Genomic DNA, 20,389 nt, shown 5'->3' on the forward strand with positions numbered 1-20,389 from the left:
GGGTACTGTCTGGAAGGAAACAAAGTGACGTAGACATCAGTACGCAAGATTTAGGTTGGCGTGGCCTGATGTGTACTCGTAGATTCGTTGTTGTTTCTTGACTCTCGGGCAGATTTACAGGTAGGTCGGAAATAACCCATGTTAAAATAGTTTTTAACTCTAAATCCTTGCCAAATTTTAATGAGACAAAAAAAAAAAAAAAAACCTTTTGTTCTTTGCAATGATTTTATTACATGATATCTCAATAATGTAACTGCAGCTATCAGTAGCGGATTACGGTGCGACGTTTAGTCATGTGTGAACGGGCTCAGCTGACTGCCATTTAAAGCTAATGGAGATAGGTTCTGCAGCAGATATTGCCTCTTGAAATCTAGGATGGAGGGAAATAAGCAAATGAATCAGGAAATGTTCACGTGAAGGCCGCAGATATCATAAAGACATGCATCTATCTCGCCAAAGCCTTTACCCCGACACACAGTCCGAACCTTCTGAAGGAAGGAATTTTATTGGAAATCACATTATTGTTTGGAATTATTGGCGGAAGGCTGTGATTATTGGAGAATGGGAAGATGATGATTAATTGCTATTAACATTTGTAAGATCTTCTCACCAATACCCTTTGGAGAGATGAAACAGTGTTTTATGTTAAAGGGTTTGTTAATCTACACAACTGCTACTGGTCAGGAGGGAAGGATCCGTGAATAGGTCAAGTTCTTGCAAACGTATTGCTGGAGTATCTGCAGAAGTTGCTGCAACCACCCTCAACCGTTTACGGAAACTAATGGATAATGGTGGTGTTCATGAAGAATTTTAATAATGCATAACGATTCTGCCACTGTAAGGAACAAAATGCTTCTTGTTTCGTTAAAACTGATTAAAGATTTAAAGTTATACACAATTTTTACTAGGGAGTTAATTCCCGCCCACCGTAGACAGTAGAATATCTCAATAGATATACATAAATAAGGCAATGGATTAACACATCCGTAATATGGAAATTAGGAACACACAACTAGATAAGGAATAGAAAGATTATATTTTTATTTCATTATATAACACAACATATAGGGCCCACAAACTTAATAATGACCCTGCTAAACTACACCACAAACTATAAGCGAATACCACAGTAATACAATTTGCTAGTTACACTATTCCACAACCGATATTAAATATCACATCTACAAGGTGGTCCGAAAGTAGGCGTACCCCCCTTTAGTTTCAACAGTATAGTGTTAGTTATAATCTGTACACAATTACCTTGAAGTCTTAAGAGTCTTAAGAGTCATAAACATCGGTATGATCACCACCCATGTCGTAACACAGCTGAATTCTGCGCCAAGTTCTCGCAGATGTTTTGCGGAGATACTCCGGAGTCACGAGGGTGAAGGTGTGTTCCATAGCTGTTCGTAATTCCTGCGTAGTGTGATATCGAGTGTTTCTTGTTGCTTTATGAAACTCCAGAGAGCATTGTCTGGTGTCGTCAGACCGGGACTTCTTAGAGGCCAGGCAAAGGGAGCTGGTGAAGATGCACAACCTCTTCCAATCCAGTTCACTGCAAATAACTGTTACCAAGCAGAAAACAGCAGAAAACAAATGAACATGGATAGCGATGTTGCCAGACAGTGCCAGGCAATATTACCAAACAAATGTGGGTAAAGCCTAAAACCGTCAGAAAACACCAATTAGGGGTACACCCACTTCCGGACCACGCTGTACTACAATATCCCATCAATAACCGTTTTCACAGACTTAATCTCAACAACTTCATTGTGTTAGGTACAGGGTGGGAAAAAATCATGATTTTTTTAAAAAAAATCATTTTTGTTGATTTTTTTGATTTAAATCGATTTTTTTGATTTAAATCAAATCTTCCTTCTCTTGTAATACAAGTCACGAACTGAAGATAAAACATTAGGGATTAATATTAAATGTTAATTATGTCATTTAAGTGAAAGTATTGGGCTTGAATTTTGAATTGATTGCCAGTCGTTAACTTATTTCAATCCCAAATACAGATGCAAGGGTTAAGAAGGGAAAAAAAAAACAGGAGGAGGGGGAGGAAAATTAGGTTTTTTCTGTTTCACTTTCTTGCTTGGAAATTTTTTTGGCTTTTTTCCAAATTCTGCTTTAAATTGATAAAGCAGGTTTTGTTTCGCTTCTCTACAATACAAAAACTCATTTAAGTAGTAGTGGATGCAAGTAATAATACAAAAATCTCGAAATAAACATGAATTTCGAAACCACATTTCAATTCTTAACACATTTTTATTATGAATCCCAAAGGATTAATCCATGTATATAATAAGTTGCAGTTAAGTTTTAACTTCCATATGCATTATAAGCAATATTTTTATTGTGAATTAAAAATACAAAAACAAGGAAAAACTGCTACATGACATACATAATTTATTGTACCATATATGTGATTGTTGATTTTAGTTTAGCGTCCCTTGCAGCAGCGAGGCTATATGAGACGTGGACCTACTGATTAACGTGGAATCCGAACCACATGAGCTCCCGCCGGGAATCGAACCCGGGTCTCCCACGCCAAAGGCGCGTATGCTAACCGCTTAGCCACGAGGGAGCTCTACCATATATGTGAGTTCAAACAAATAACACATCGGGAAGATAATATATTTACTGAATAAACGTACAAAACAAATTTGAGTTTCGACGCCGTAGCCTTCTCAAAAATAACATGTTCTTCTCTTTGATCATTACGTACATCAAGTGGCTCAGTGGTACAACGTTGGCTTCGCATTCGGGAAGTCATGGGTTCGATTCCCGCTGCCGACCATCCTCACTGGTGTTTTCAGTGTTTCCCTCAATCCTACCAGGCAAATGCCGGGATGGTACCTACTAAAACAGGCCCTGGCCAATACCTTTCCAAATCCTTTCCATGTTGTTAGATATCCCGTATAAAATAGCCTCTGAGCTGCATATGGCGATTGCTAAATAAATAAATATCATTCCCTCGTCAATCTGTTATAGCCTATAAGTTTATTATGTCTGACTTCCGAGACTTCCATAAAGATTCGTACTACAGTAACAATGAAAAATAATCACTGTTTTATTACAATTCAACGAATTACTTTAAAAGACTGAAAAATGCAATCTTTGTATGGGAAATGAAATCACCTAATTTGTTAATGCACCTCTTGCTTGCGAATTTGCTACCCCTGCAGAAACTTCTTTTGAAATGGAACAGAAATGTTGAAAATGTATTTTATATTCATTTATTACATACGTAAAAATCTGTTACCACCTATCAGGTCTGAAATTCTGTAACGCACTGACTGTTCCTTAAGCTTGTTTAGAGTCAGGAAAGTACTGAATTTTCTGTTCATGGATCATATACATAATACTGTTCATCTGAGCGTTTGATTTCCAAGGCTCTGGAATATATAACCATCATCACGGTTTACCCAGTCCTGAAGGTTTCTGATTTTTAACAAGAATTCAACATGTCATTACGGAACTCTTCCTTAGAAAAAGAAAAAAAAGGAAAAAGAAAAAGAAAAAAAGAAAAAGAAAACTACGAAATACATTTAAGTCAAGCTCAACAAACATGAGTGAGTGGTTAGCTTTTCCACTTCTATTGCGAAATCCAAGATTCAGTCCCGCATTCGACCATGCTGACAAAAGTTCTTAATTCCACCTGTGAATGCAGAAATAGTGCGTGTACTGTATGAGTCCTGGCTGATTTCATTTCTTATGTTTTAAATCGTTTTTATTACTAATTACCAGCAATGACTGATTTGCGAACGTGGTTAGGGTAGGGGTGTCTTCGGACTGAAGCCTGTTCTCCGAAATTACGGAATTTCTGAAACAAACGAAATTTTAGTTATGTCTTTGCTCATAAACTTCAAGTTCCCCTCAAATGAAAATCAGGAATTTTTAGAAAAATACTAACCATTAATAAGAAAAAACCCTCCCCAAACACTTTTCTAAATCCGTACTGATTATTTGTATAAAATGGTATTCAAGGTTGCATTCGGAAGATTATTGCTATATAATTACACAGCTACAGTATAACAGAAATGTGGAAGTATGCTCTGACGGATATATTGAAAAACATGTTTAACTATGTGCTAGTACTAAGCTCTAAGAAATGAAACACGAATAACTAAAAATGAAATGATCTAAAGAAGAAAAAATGTCGATAACTCAGAAGTTAAAATAAAGTTATATAGCCTCTAAAATTGCTTTCAAATACTACGTACTTAATGTTTAATTCATCAAACATGTGCTCCATCCATCATTATGGTGAGTTCTAGAGGGAAATATGACATTTAGGTCATGAAATCTTGTTTAACTATAGAGTATACTATATAATAAAGTATTTAGATAGAAAAATCATAAAAATGAAAAAAGCCAAAATTTCCGTTTTCTTCCCTAAAAAGCCAGCTTTTTGTGTAAAAAAAATATCAAAAAGCCGGCTATTTTGCATCTCTAATCCCAAACAAGATTTCTTAAGCACTAAGGAAAAAGTACTTTATCAACATGATACTGTTTTTCACAAAAGTTACTCATATTTGGCAGGGGCATACCTTTAAAAAAATGGAACTAGCTTGCGGCACGAAATACATATCAGATATGCCAATTTCGCCTAAAGTTATAAACTCTAAAAAAGAAGAGGGAATCGGACCCCTTTATAAATACGCCCCTATTATCTGGGAACAAACAAACAGACGCGCGCACAAACGAATTTTCGTCTTAAATGTCCATGGTGATTTTCTCGTTGGAATAGTTAACGATTTAAAAACCTTATGTTACGAAGAAAAGAAAGCAGAATACCTCCGTTACCCGTTCAAAACGGGATTTTCCCTAATCATCCTCTGCATGAAACATCCGTTTTAATACTGTGCTGTACATACATTTGAATCTTATGGTATTATGATTATCTTCCATAATTGAAATAACACAACAAAGGCTGGATTTTACTTATTTTCACTTTGAATTCATTAATTTCGGAATTTGATTTAAATCAACGATTTTTATTTAAAAAATCAAGTGATTTAAATCTCGATTTAAATCGTGATTTAAATCAATCCACCCTGGTTAGGTATGAATGTGTCAGATATATTTTCTGCCGTACTACTATAAAATACCCCTACTTGCTAATTTCGTTTGCATAAGAAATTAACTATTCAGAATTCATTAGCACGATCTACCTTTAAAACTACATGCTGCATTCATATTTCTAAGATCTCCGAGACTTAGGTATATAATCTTACAATTTTGAATAAATGTTCTCACACTCTAGATTTAAAAAAGAAGTATTTATTTTATTTATTTATTTACTAACAGAAAATCGCATTTTTCGCACGGGAATAATACGTTTCATTTTGGACATAAAGGACACCCAAACTGTTACCAATCAACTTAAGGACCCCACAAACTACGAATTCGACACATTTTCAATTATTTTTACATGTTACCTTCCCCTTAGGAGTACTAATGGAGGCTGAATTTGGATTTAAATGCATCGGAATTCTCACTGTTCATCTCAGCGACCCTGAAAACTATGGAATCGGCACAAATATCGGTCATTTTCGATGATTGTTATATATCTCCCCCTCAGCCAATTTGCGGGGCTGAATTTCGATTTAAACGTCATTGGAAGTGTCACTGTTTATCTCAGCGACTTTGAAAACTGTCGATTCGATACTAATATCGGTCATTTTCGATCCTCTCTCCCGTAAGTTGCACCGTCAAAGTGAAATGATAAAAAACATTCCAGGTCAGAACCTCATCTATGCTGAAAATTTGATGGGTCGGGTCGTTCAGGGGTTATTAAGTCACAAACATAGTCACTTTCAATTTTATTTATATAGATTTTTTGAAATGTTGTCGTATGGGGGAAAAGAAAGGTTTGAATATTTTTTTGTCGTTATCCAGATCTCAGAAACTGTTACGCGTAGAACCTAGACATTTTGCATATAAATATTTCCTAGACTGAGGAAGTAAAGAAGATTTACAGGTCAAAAAAGGGACTTGAACATTCTCTCAGACTTTTACTGTATCTTCGGAACTATTGGGCACACGAACTTAAAATTTTGTATAAACGTTCTTCTTGAAGCTTAGGTTAATGGTGATGTAAAGTATTACGAAATGGTATTCTTACAGGGAAGAGAGGAACTTTAAACCTTTTCTTCAACTTCTATCAGGCCTTTGAAACTCTTGGGTGTAGAACTTAAAATATTGTACAAATTTACCCACTGATTCAGAAGCTTAAGATCGGATGGAGTTTTAGGAAAAGTGGCCCTCAGGGGAAGATGAAAATGAAATTATTGAGTTTTATGTCCCACGGTTATGCTGGCTAGGCTAAAGGAGACGGTGATGATGAGAGATGAATAAAATGGTGGAATGAAGAAAGTGAGAGGAAACGGGAAAACCCCGAGGAAACCTACGCACACGGTGTTTGTCTACTGCAAAGTTCACTTGGCGGGGGCTGTGATCGAAGTGGACCTCACGGGAGAAAACGAATTTGGACGGTTTTTGCTGTTTACCAGATTTCAGAGACAATTGGACGTAAAAATATTTTCGTCATACTCTAGACAACGGATAAGACAGAAATTTCTGAAATTCATGATCTAAGAGTGCGGAAAAGGGAAATAAACCCATTCTTGGTGTATGAAGATGAAATACGCTTTGAATAATTCTACTCAGCGGAGTACATAGGTTTACTGAAAATTTTTACATCATCATCATCATCATTATTATTATTATTATTATTATTACGAATTTCTTTTGAAACATTCACCATATAGGCGTGAAATTTGCAACTACTATACACATTTTGACCTATACAATATGAACAGCTCATATAGGCATCGAACCGTTTTATTTATTCACTTATTTTTAAATTCTAACATTTATTATTGTATTATTATTGAAGTTAATTATTTATGTTTCGATAAATGTAAATAAGTACTCATTTAATCAATAACTATTCCGGGTAACTGTTTGTACCATTATAATTTTTGTAAATATTATAGTGTACTACGTGCTTGTTTTTACAAACAAAAAAAGAATATACGTATTGCTGAGAAGACAATATGGTTTATTATCGGAACTGGGATAGATCTGTGGTTGATTTTGGGAAAGTCAAATTTGGGCGATATAAATTTTGAGTAACGATTTCCAAAAAACGGAGAAAATCTTCCGGTTTCGGTGTTTATATATACAGGGTGGCCCAAAAGTAAGTATACACCTTTGCATTAATCAAGTATAACATTCTAGCTTACAGGTTTATTTGCTTCGACTGTTCCGGACTTAAGGTATACGTAAAAATACATTAAGAACAAGTAATAAAGAAGCTAGGTCTACCTATTTGATAACAATAAGAAATGATATGAAATACAGTGAGCAGATCAGTGCGGGACTATATACCTACTTTTGGGCTATCCTATATATCGAGAGACTTATTCTTTTCTCTTCTCAAATAATTCTAAGAAACAATGACGATAGTCATTAATCGAAATATTAGCAATTATACAAACACAACAATGTTATGGGAATAAAAGAAGAAAATCACGTTATTTAAATATGAAATCTGACTCCACGGCTAGGATAAATGCAACATCGCTTATTATGAATAAACACAACATACTTTCGAATGTTGCTGATTTTACTTTTATTAAAAATAATAATTTCTTTTTTAAAAAAACTATCTTAAATTGAATCACTGATTGGAAAAAGGGAATAAGTGCATCAGACCTAAGTTTTCAAAAACGCTAAAAAACGTTCCCGAGGCGTTGTTTGTACTTGTTGCAAAAAGTGTATAATTGATTACTTGTAGCAAAAGAACTAACAAACACTAAGACAAGAAGGGGAATCTTGTATTGTAGCACTGCAATTGGTTAAATAAGCTTAAAAATGGAAAAAATATTCCCTTTTTCCAATCAATTAGAGTTGGACGCAATTGTAATTGTGTGTAGGGCATGTAATGTGCAGTTTATGATAGAAAGCTATGAAAATATACATGCTGAATACAATGTTGTATGTTAATCTTGGATATATGTATCCGAACTATCACGTATGTTAGGCTTCTAACACTGTTATTGTCACCGTTCGTTTTTTTTTTTTTTTTTTTTTTTTTTTTTTTTTTTTTTTTTTTTTTTTTTGTAAAGCATATGTTATTCGTACAGCAAGAAAAGTAATACAATAGACAGCTGGAAAAATACGTAGCAAAATACGTTGTCAAAATAGAATGACTTTACATAGGGTCCTATCCGTCTGCATCTTCGTGTTCTGCAGTTTCTTGGTCAGTGGTTTTCCATGAACAAATCATCCTACAAAACTTTTTGTATTGGTCAGGTATGCATTTGATGATTTGTGAAGAATCGTTTATCTTTTTCTGATTGATCGGGACTTGCCAATCGTATGTCTTTGACGTTGGCAGTGGAACATTTGTGACATTACTTTTGAGTAATCGAAAAATATCAGTTCTTAGTTCATTGATAAACTTTTGAGCTTGCACATAACCTAGAGATTCTGCTTTATAAACATTCTCTATATTTACTTACTTGGAATTTCACTGTTTTGTCCACAATGCTACCTGAAGATTTTTTGTAAAACGGTTACCACCAATGTTTAAAATCTAAGATTTCTTCATTGACAACTTCGTAAACCTGAAAGGGAGTATCAGTATTTCTTGCATTCGTAATCATGTGCTTATACTGTGCTGGTAAATAAATGCGATTGTGTCGTTTGAGTTCTCGTTTGATTATAACAAAATTTCGGTCACATGGTAAAAACTGTGACCTCTGACTGGCAAATGTTGCTGTACAGTGGTAAAGCGTTATGACACGGTCAGACTGAAAAGCATTAATGTCATTCCAGTTTTGGTATTGTATGATCACCACTTGTATCACTGAAAACACGTAAATCTGTAACTGATTGGGCCAAATATTTCTCTATAGATTGTGCAATGCGAAGACAATGCGAAGTATCGTAACATCAGCAGAGGGCTCTAATGGTTGTCTACATACACACAGTCTCACAGTTGTGATGGTATCCTATAGTGATTGGAAGAATGAAATAAGAAACGTAGTTATTCCCTTTTTCTAATCAGCGAGATATTTTGTCTTCTACATTGGTAATATAGAGTTGCCCAAACATTCCTATTTTCTACTCAACGATGTAACTATCTCAAAGGAACACATCTGCTATCTCAGGTTAAAATCGCAAAAAATTGTACTTATTCCCTTTTTCCAATCAGTGGTTCAATTACACAATAAATTATGGTAAATACTACCAAAGAAAGAGAAATGTAGCTACACAACACGTAATAAATGCTTCGTTGAGTGAAAATACAAAGCTAATAAACGAATAAAATGCAAAAAAAAAAAAAAAAAAAAATCGCTTACATGATTTACTCCTTTTTTATGTTAACGAAGTAAACTTAGGAAAAGGGAATCATTAATAAAATCTAAGAGACTTATAACATTACCTTTTCCAGTTTAAGATTACCATTATTCAAAGTGTTAATGAATTTACTTAGTATTTACAAAAACGCTACAGATAATACAAAAAAAAAAAAAAAAAAAATGGCAAAAATGCAATCTCGCATAATTTTTCTTACTTGGATTACGAATGGATAAAAAGTTACAAACATATGTTAGAAGCAATGCATTTAGAAACTGATACAATAACATGAAACTATATATGTAATAGCTGCTGTTACAAATTACGCTACAAAAGTAACGCTCTGTCAAGCAAAAACGGAGAATTAACATACAACGACGAGAATATCGAATCAAGAGACTGAAAAAATAAAATGAAAAGTTATAATGTAAACGATATGATACATGTAAACAATACTTACAATAAAAATTCAACATTTAATATAATTTTTAAATAATCTATAATAATTTGAAGGAGCAAAGGAAAGTGCCTTTCGAGTTTAATGATAAGCTTATTCTCTAAGTGGTTTACATTACAATGAATTATCAGAGTTACACAGTCAATAGACCAAAATTAATTACTTAAATTATTAACTAGAAATTTATCATTTAACAGAAGCTTACCTTGCAATTTCGACCTTGAAACGTGTCACTTCGTCCATCCTTTCATCGGTTGATAGAGCAGTGATAGCATTCTCTAATATTATGGAGGCCGGCCAGCAGGATTCGGTTAAATACGTTAACCATGCATAACAACCAATCCACTCCAAAGCAAATATTGGTTCAAAATGTTCTGTAGGTTCTGGTCCATTCATATCGAACGTCAGAGATGCTAGGAGTTCTGTAGTCACTGCTTTATATTTTTCTTTCGCTAAAGATATGTGTTCAGCAGAAACAACTTCATCCAATTGTTTAGGTAAAGCTCCCACACCAAGTTTGGTCAGCAGACAAATAGTTTGGTTAATTTGTCCATTTCCTAACAACAGTAACTCGCAAAGCGTTCTATATACGGAACACAAACTAGCCTTATCGAACTCAGAATTAAGCGAAACGACACTCATCTTCGAAGCTAACAACGAAGTATATAAAATCCTACAAGCACTCTCATAGTTTCCTAATTCTTTTTCAATTAACGCATACTCCCGATAAAACAACACTGAGTTTCTATTTTCAGCCTTCTTGAGAAACGCCTTAATGGACTGTTTTATAGATTTCTTTTTAGTTTCAGGTATTTGACACATGCCTTGTTTGTCTAAAATAATTAAAAATCTCTGAAATCTAAGCCACCATATCCACATAAACGTCCTATTTGGCTCCTGTAAATAATTAGCACATTCTTGGAATACATGTTCAACAAAGTTCAAATACTCTACTTGTCCTGGTTCATTTTTAAGATACTGAGGGCCCATTACTAAACTGTCAACAACACTAGGAAATATATCTCTTATTTCAATAAGAGACATAGGGAAGAGGGCAGCTAATGCAAATTCTATATTTTCAAATGTCCACGGGACATGGAAACCTAATTTCCAAAATGTAGCATCTCGGAATGGTAACGGAGGAACTTTCAGCACGAGAAGCACTAGTGTTACGAGTCGAAATGCTAGTCTTCCTGTGGCTAAAGGAGATATCAATCCCACTACATCTTCAATAAAAACAAGACGTTGCATATCTTTACACTCTTCAGTCTGAATTATATTTTCATTATCAGATTTCCACGGCAACCATTGCACAGAATGCTTTAATTTCTCTATTTTCACCCACATTTCTGGTAAGGAAATACCAGACGTAAATATCTCGTCTTCCATTTTTTCTATCAAAAGAAATAAAACAGAGCAATTATTGTAATGAAACTATGAACAAACAACGAAAAAATTATCATTAATCATATAAAAAACAATTTAAAATAAAATAATTCTGCAGATGAAGAAGCTAAAACGGGAGAGACCTCCATATTTTATTTTTCAACTTTTTGGAAAGCAAACGCCAGGAAGTGAAGCTACTAAATTAGAAATATAACCAATCGATTGGCCACATGAAAAGAAGCAAAACGCTGAAATCTCGAAAGGATGACAGTGTTTTCATTGCTGGGTCAGTGATGAAGACCTAGAGAAATGAATACAATTGCGAGTATATAACAGTAAAACATTCCGATAGGAAATTAGTCAGTGACAGATGCTATCATCTATAAGCACAGTTCTTAAGAACTCCAAGAGATGGAGAACCAAAATGCGATGACTGTCAAACTTCCAAGTCTAAATTTAGAAGAAGATGGTCCTGAGTTTTGGCTCATGGTCAAACATAATTATAAGGTACATAATACTTTAAAAAAAATAGCATTAGCTCATCTATTAACATTCTAGCGATCTTGGTTTAGCTCTCAAGCTGTTACATACTGATTTTTTTAAAATTTTTTATTTCAATATTTTTAGTAACTTATTAATCAATTTAATTATTATTATTTTGGTGTTGAATGAGTAAAGTAATTACCAATTTACAGTGTAGTTTAGCTACTGTCCTAGTGAATTCAACACTATAACTTGTTTTAGGTTAAATATTGCACCATTTATTAGATGTTATTTTCTACTATACTACCGCTATACTTAAATCCAATAATTTTCTATTATTAGAACCTATATTACCGAAAGCTATAAAGTAGAAAGTACGAGGGTGATTCAGAAAGTAATGCCTCCAAGGTGATATTGACACCTTTATTTGTGTTTGACAGATAGCACCGATTCAGGTATCAGTGGAAAGCTTGCAATGTCAGCTACAAATGGTGGCATCGTTTCTCAACATAGTTCCTATTACGGGCAACACACTAAGGCTAATGCGAAACAAGGTTTCTCATGCTGTCGGCGAAGAATTGTGGTGACTGCTGGCAACACCTTTGGAACTGCTGCTTTCACCTCCGCGTCACAACTATAGTGTTGGTCCTTAAGGTGATCCTTAAGTTTGGGGGAGAGTCAAAAATTGCAGGGCGCCAGATCCGGACTATTGACAGAATGTCAACATCATTCTGCTAGCGGATGGGACAACTTCGAATTTTTTTGGCAGAGGAGAGGACATGTGGCGTTACTTCATCGACTGACACTTCGTTTTCGGGTCGTAATGGTGTATCCATAATTCGTCACCGGCGATGAATGTTTTTGGGCGTACAACCTTCCGTACTCAGAAATTCAATGACAGTTCGCTGTTTCAATCGAATGTCACCACTGGATGCCACGAATTGCCCCATTACTCTGGAACGAGAAGAGATGGAAGGCGAAACAAGTGGCATTCTATAGCTTAAACATCAGTGCATTAATGATAAACAGTTAAGAATGTTTGCAGTACTATTGGCCAAGTAGTGAGCTTGGAGCCATTACTTTCTGAATCACCCACGTATTTTCAAGAATCGCAATTACATGTTAAAAAAAAATGTTAAAATTCCTGGGCATGTCAACATATTGTCTCGAACAGAAAACTAAATTATAATTGGAATACCAAATTGGATAACTGGATTAGCAGGAACTTGTAGGACCTGACTCGTGTAAATGAACATGAAAATGAAATCTTTGAGTTTTACGTCCCACGGTTATGCCGATTAGGCTAAAGGAGACGGTGATGATCAGAAATGAATGAAATGGTGGAATGAAGAAAGTGCGAGGAAACGGGAGAACCCTGAGGAAAACCACGCACACGGTGTTTGTCCACCAAAAAGTTCACTTAGCGGGAGCAGGTTTGAACCCGGGACCCCATGCACCAGAGGTAAATGCTTTACCACTGAGCCACCGCGGCCCATATTACATGAAGAGTTTGCCGGGCACTACTGGATTAGTCAAGACTAAGAACACAGAAATCTGATCGTGTCGTTTAATTAGTAGAGCAAATTGGCAAGAGTGAGAGAGAGATCAGAGTTGGAGTCTTCCCACGTTCAATAATCAGATTTTTTGGTGTTATTCCAACAAGGTAAAGTACATTTAAACTTGTAAATTTTTAGTATTGATCTTCTGATCTGAGAAATTAGAACGAAAAGTGATGTAAAGAGAGTTACCCAAAATAACATTTAACAGTTGCGGAGTATTAATATGTGTACTACAGTAAAATAATACATTAAAGAGTATATAACAAAAATTAAATCTGTATTACAGTGACTGATAAAATGTATGGAATACATGTTTGAATATAAATAAAATACTCATCCTTGTACTCCTTGAAGCAGGATAATATACTTCCTATATTCCGGATACATCTTCCAGTATCCTTTGATCAGGATAAATAAGGGTTAATGCTTGTTGTATTTGTATCTTACGATCTTGATCTTTTGTATAAGTGTATATTTTGAATTGTAAACCTCGTAACATATTTGATGTACAGTAAATCCAAACTCTTGACTCTCCTAAATTAATTATTTATGAGAAGTGCATTCTCAGTTACTTAACTTATTTCAATTATTATTTCTACTTTTCAGAACTATAAAAGTATTGTATCCATTCACTCCATATTAATAGTGTTCAGGAGACGTGAAGTTTAATCAAGATAAATGGAGGACACAATACTTTTATAGGCCTGAAAATGAAAATAACAGTTGGAATAAGCCAGTTACGTGAGAGTACACTTTTCATAAATAATTAATTGGGGGCAGGGAGAGTGTTTGGAATACTTAACAAAATATATTAGTAGGTTAGGTTTACAATTCAAAGTATCTACTGATACGTAAAAAACAACTATGTTAAGATTTCAAGAAACAACAAGTATTAAGCCTTATTTATCCTCGTCAAAGGACACTGGAGTGAGTAGTATTCGAAATACTGTAAAGTACTCAAAATTCAAACATATATTTTGGAAATTCATTTTGACTGTTGTAAAATAAGGAAGCGATAATCAAGCTATTTGTTTAAGGAAATAAAAAAGGTAACGTAGGCATCACACCACAGTTATAGGAAGTCTTTCTATAAGAAAATAACAGATTAAGGAATTTCATAAGAAGGCCTGAGCTAAGCACTTCGCTACAACCAGGAAGCATCCGGATCCCGGAAGAGAATGATGCTGGTTGGTACGGGGAGTTGTGATAGATGTGATAGTGAAAAGACAGCGTTAGGAAATCATAAGCTGAATTAATCAGTGAGTATTACACCTATTTACGATGTTGGATAGACATAATGGTTAAGTTTCTGTGCCATTACAACTTAGTAGATTTTTGTAATTAAGACCATTTAAGATATTCAGTTATTTCAGTTTGAAATTTGTAGCACACGTTAATATTGAAGTATGACACTTATCAGATTAAAACTCTACGATGTCAAGGAAGCGCGACGGAACGAGAGTATTGGAGTTTGCTGCCCCAAAGTAAATTTTAAAAAAACCATAAAAATCATCTCAGCTTTTATTCTTCTACTGAAACTACAAGTAGTAAAAATTAGTGTAACATCGATTTCAATATTAAGTCCTATTAAGTAATAATTATAAGATAGTGAGAAACTAGTTTTGATGTGGATTCAGTGTCCAAAAAACAAGTTCTAACTCTGATCTAATTCCTCTTTGAGTTTCAGAATTCGTATAGTTTGGAAGTCTCCAGTACTTTCACACTATTGTAAGACGAAACTCGCTTGTTTCTATGGTTAAAGCAAGAGGAATAGTGGAATCGAGTTTCCAGTTCGTGTATTTACCGGGATTTCACTTTTGTTGGCCGCACCAGCGAATTTGTAACAACCTCTTCCTCATTTGTCCTTCGCCTCAAGAATAGGGAAGGAAGGAAAGATAAAACCTGAGAAGACACTCAGACGAATACGTTTCAACAGCTGGAACAACGTGGAGCAGAAGACAAGGCAGAAATGAACAGAAGATTCCTAGGAACGCTATCCTGGGAACATACTTAGGCCAATAATTGTGAATCCAACTTACGAACTACATTTATTCCAAATCACTCGCTTATTTTTTGTATCTCTAATAAGCAGATTTCTCTCTCTCTCTCCCTATGCAATGAGAAATTAATTTTAATTCTGTACACTTACCTACATCCTGATCACTGATTGAAGGACTTAAGTTCAATCCCTTAATTTTACTAGCAAATAAAGATTTTTCCACCTTTCTTTTGATAGATTCTGACGTTTCGGAATTAAATAAATGCTGGGCAAGTTCAGTCTGTAATAAAGTTAGTAATTTTTCCCATAAGCCTGCTTGTTGGAGAAAGAATCCCAGCAGCTGAATAATTTCTGAAAAGAGAAAGAAAAAAGTTCCCGATTAAAAAAATGCAAAAATAAAGAACGAGGTATACCTACATTAGGAAGTTCTTTTGTATTTCTGCTTTAAATTAAGTTGATATTTCACACTACAATATGTGCTGCGACGTCGTTACCACTTCGCTGTGGTGTGGTCCTGAGTTCGACTCTCTGTCGTTATACTCTACACTAGTCACTACAGCAGACTAACAGAGTATTAAGTTTTCTTTCCTAAACTGTACTGTATTCAGTTTTCTTTACGCTGGCTTGTTTCCATTGTCATTTCTGTTCCTGCTCCCAGAAATAAAGGCAGTTTAATCGTTTAGTGGTGACCAAAAATCGAAAATTATTTTCTCAAAGCAGCTCTACAATGACTTTGCTCGTACCTTATAAATAAATATTTCATTAATAACCTTATAGTGTGGCACTACTGTTATCAGTTATACAGAATCAATTACAGTGAAACCTGTCTATGTTGGCCACCATCGGTTCCATCGAAAAGTGGCCAACTTAGACAGGTGGCCAACTTACAGAAAATAAGTGTGATTTGTGTATTTTTAGAATAGGATTTCTAGTATTACTTGATTGTAAAATTTTAATAAGCAGTGGCACGACAGCTACTTATAAATAATGTATATAGAGTAATCATAAAAACATACAGTACTAGAAAATATTACTATAGTATGCAAGAGCGCCGATTTCTCTGTAAATTTTGGGGGGGGGGGCATTCAGATGCAGATGAAGATTTTAAGACAAATTGCACTCAAATTATACCAAATATTGTATACTCATAAATAAAATAGGGCCATATGAGCTTTGGGGGGCCCGGGCCCCCTCGGTCCCCCAGGATCGGCGCTCTTGATAGTATGTTTAATATATATGCATACCTTTCTCTTCCTGAAAACTAGTCTGGTACATTGGATTATTCGGATTGAAAACACAATAACACAAGCAACCATGAAATAGAATTGTATGTACGTAGTTTATTAAAATTGATATTATAGCACACTGAGTTATTCAGATTGAAAACAAGAAAAGCTAAGTTATAAATTGAGAAATTCATATGCAATTTATATGACTTCTTTTCAGTTGTTACTGAATGGTGGTTCATTCTAGACATATTTGCTTTATTCTTTTTGGCAGATATGCACATTCTAATATTGTAGCTAACTACCTCTTGTTAATGAACTAGAAGTGTTTCCCTCGGAGCAAAAGATGTTTTGAGAAAATCTTGAGGGAATTCATATCTCAAAACCTCCGCTACCTTTTGACATCCAGTCAGGTGCCAATAAATGACAATTGAGCTTTAACCTTGAGAATTTTCCGGGATTAATAAAGCTTCCCACTGATGAAAGGAGCCGATATAGCTAATGGTTTTACCAAAACAGACATGGTAAACAAATACGTACAACCATTTCCTGAATTCCTGTACGTGCTTTCTCTTATTCACATCTTCCTTCACCACCCTTTTATGAGGGTAGTGTTCTGGCCATTGACCTCCAAGAACAAATCGTGCGAATCTATGCTTCTTTGTGTCCAGTCACAAATACAGAACATCTGCCTCTCATATGGGAATTCGAAAGAGTTAAGAAAAATAACAAAATTGTATTTTTCGTGGCCAAGATACGCAGGTAAATTTATCATTATCATCATAGGGTAAACATTGCTTCAGTGTGGCCAACTTCCAAGATAGGCAGGTGGCCAACTTATAGAGTAGTAAGTAACGAATGTCTTATAGGAAAATGCAGGTTCAAGACGAAGACCAAGATAAGCAGGTGGTCAACTTAGAGAGGTGGCCAAGTTGACAGGTTTCACTGTATTTGTCCATTTCTCTTATAAAATCTAGGAAGGGTATTCGAAGTCGGAAGATCGAGCGCATCGCTCGTGAGGCCTCATCTGCTTTATTTAAATCTGTGGATACGTATGAGACATTATAAAACATTAAATTATATACAATATGTGCTACTGGATTCAAACATGGCACTCTACATATTTTCTTAGTAAAACAATACTGTATCGCTTGGATGTCAACAGAAATGTGGACAGGATTGGGGTAATGAATGGGAACAGCAAAGGCCGCAGCCAAAAATTCAGTAATAAAAACTCTGGCATTGTTCTCTGTCCTTTCCACTGGAAAATAGTACTCCCCTGTTCATCCACAATAGTTAAGGAAGTAAGAGTTGCGTCAGAGTGAGTTCCTGCCATACAGCAGTAGGACATGATTTCGCATTAACACAAACAGCAAGAATATGTGTAAACAAATTTCAATTCAGAACAGCACATGCTGATGGAAACAACAATGAAGTGACAGGCGTTATCTACACAATATATCTTGTTAATATATGTCGCGCTCGTTTCGATTTCAGCAGCAAGGACCACGGACAAGATGAGATGATTTACAGATTAGTTTTGTTTGAACGATTTGCTCAGAAAAGCTACAATAACTTTCCCTATATTTCATAAATATATATATTTTATTAACAATTCTACAAATTGACGTGTCATTTATCTCGAGTAAATCAAGAAAGGATAGTTTTATTAGTAGAGGGATAAAGAGCTTTGTTCGGGCGATTTTTTCATTAGGAAATGGGTTTCGTTTCACTTCTTGAACTACGATACACTAGTAAACTATCAAAATCCAATATTAAAACCGGAAGCAGTTAAAACGACCATTTTCATTACCAACAGAAAGATAACGGATGAGGCAGAATTGCTGGAACGGAAAATATATACATATTCTTTATATATATAAGACCTTGATATCTTCTTCTACATTTTTTGCTCTATGGGAATTTAATACTGAAACCGGAAGTGATCGATTCACGTCACTTTCGGTTTCAAAAGATAGTTAAGTGCGGAGATTAAATTTTTCAAGCATTAAATCTATATCGAAAAACCTTTCGCACCATCTCTTCCCGTTTATTATTATTATTATTATTATTATTATTATTATTATTATTATTATTATTATTATTATTATTTTATTGAACAAAAAGTAAATGTTTTTACACTACTCTGAATTATTAATTGAGTGGAGACATTATTTAAAGAATTCTTAGGATTTGTTACATTAGCAACTTAATTGTTAAGCATTTATTATTTAAATTTATTCAGTTATTTTAGGATAATTGTAATAAATTGTTAAGCCGAGAGTTGATTTTGGATTGATGCTACCAATTTTTCTCTATTCTCAATTGAACTTTGCTGTATTTGAAATTATTTGGAAATTCTTAAAAATTAGAATGGAAATTACTTGGAGTTTTCGAAGTATTTGAGTTAGTGACCGTAAATACGGAATTCTGGTGATCTATAACTACTTTTTTTTTTTTTTTTTTTTTTTTTTAACCCATTAAAGCCATCCTCCATATTTTGTTTGAGTTTCTGTTGTCTCCTAAGATCATAGATTCGTGAGCTAGTTTTGAATCGCAGACGGAGCAGGAGTAGAAGCGTTTAATACGGAAATTACAGATGACAATTCCATTACAATTTCCTCAGCACATGAAATACACATAATAAATAAAAATACATGCAATAAAATGATAAGTACAACAACAAACTAAAATAATACATAAATAACATTGGGAAAAAGCAAAAATACACAAATAACATGCTTAAAGAAATATATTATTATTTTGAAAAAACGGAATTTTGGTAGCTGTTTATATTAACCATGGTTTATCGAAATACTGCTAAGTAACAACCCACGTCAGAAAATAAGGGCTCCCGTAGGACATTAGATTCATAAAACAAGACTTAGGATATTGTTTCTAGATGTGCACAGAAAAATAACACTTCTTAACTAAATAAACTAAATACAGGGAAACTAAATCCTCGGAATAACGGATACTAATGGTACATGATTACTTATTCGGAAATGAGAGATGTCCGTTACAGAGAGGTTACACAAATTTACATTACTCGCAGGTTATGTGGTAATTGCACGCAGTATATAATAAATACGTTAGCTGTAAATGTATGTGTAGGCTAATATCGAAATACTGTACTAGGAGGATGACGGAGATATCTACTCTTATAAACAAAGTTTTACTGGAGGATGTAGTTATATGGGCTGCAAAACATACTGATTTCTTTTCTCTTTCTTTTTGTTTTTCCAAGTACAAGTCATTTTTCTGTTAAAAAAAAAAAAAAAAAAATCTCTAAATCCACAAACTTACTTACTAAAAGTAAAAATAACAGATCAAACAATGCAAGATTAATATTAATGTTAGACAGAGAAAAGAAGAATTTCAAGTTTGGATTGCAAATGTTCAGTGTGGAGGATCACCTAGTCTTTAACTTCCGACAAAGACATGGTGAGGAAGGAATTTACTGTGTACTGTAATGCATCACAGATATTTTCAAGTTGTGTAAAGTATTTTCTGCGCTAAATACAATACGTAAAAACTAACAATAATTACTGTTCGTTATGAAGAGGTTAATAAAACACTGGGGGGAAAAGACTGTATGTGTCTGTATCTGAGAATGTCCATAAAAAGGAAGATTCTATCCTGTAATAATACATATATTTTTGCCGAAAAACACACAAATACGAGGGCTACACTTTAAGTAAGTCAGATTGTGAATAGCAACAAAACTAACAAAGAAAGTGCCATACATATTTGATCATTTCTTGTACACATTACGCTACTTTTCTACATAGTTACCATGTTCATTTAAACATTTATCATGGCGTTCGACAAGTTTTTGTATCCCCATGTCGGAGAAATCACCTGCCCGTGACCGAAGCCAATCTTCAACTGTTGTTTTCACTAT

General features: G+C 34.5%; 1 protein-coding gene across 1 annotated transcript in view; it reads right to left on the minus strand.

The window, feature by feature from the left end:
- LOC145685892 (nuclear exosome regulator NRDE2) overlaps nt 1-20,389 on the minus strand; it is a 72,728-nt gene that overhangs the window by 27,424 nt on the left and 24,915 nt on the right. Inside the window, exons 5-6 of the mRNA XM_081758632.1 lie at nt 15,410-15,611; nt 10,038-11,226 (exon numbers count right to left, since the gene is read on the minus strand). Of these exons, the coding sequence (XP_081614758.1) occupies nt 10,038-11,226; nt 15,410-15,611 (1,391 nt within the window). The remainder of the gene's footprint in view (nt 1-10,037; nt 11,227-15,409; nt 15,612-20,389) is intronic.

The sequence above is a fragment of the Thermobia domestica genome, chromosome 5, assembly GCF_964235325.1.
Source record: "Thermobia domestica chromosome 5, izTheDome1.hap1.1, whole genome shotgun sequence".
In the NCBI taxonomy this organism is placed as follows: domain Eukaryota; kingdom Metazoa; phylum Arthropoda; class Insecta; order Zygentoma; family Lepismatidae; genus Thermobia; species Thermobia domestica.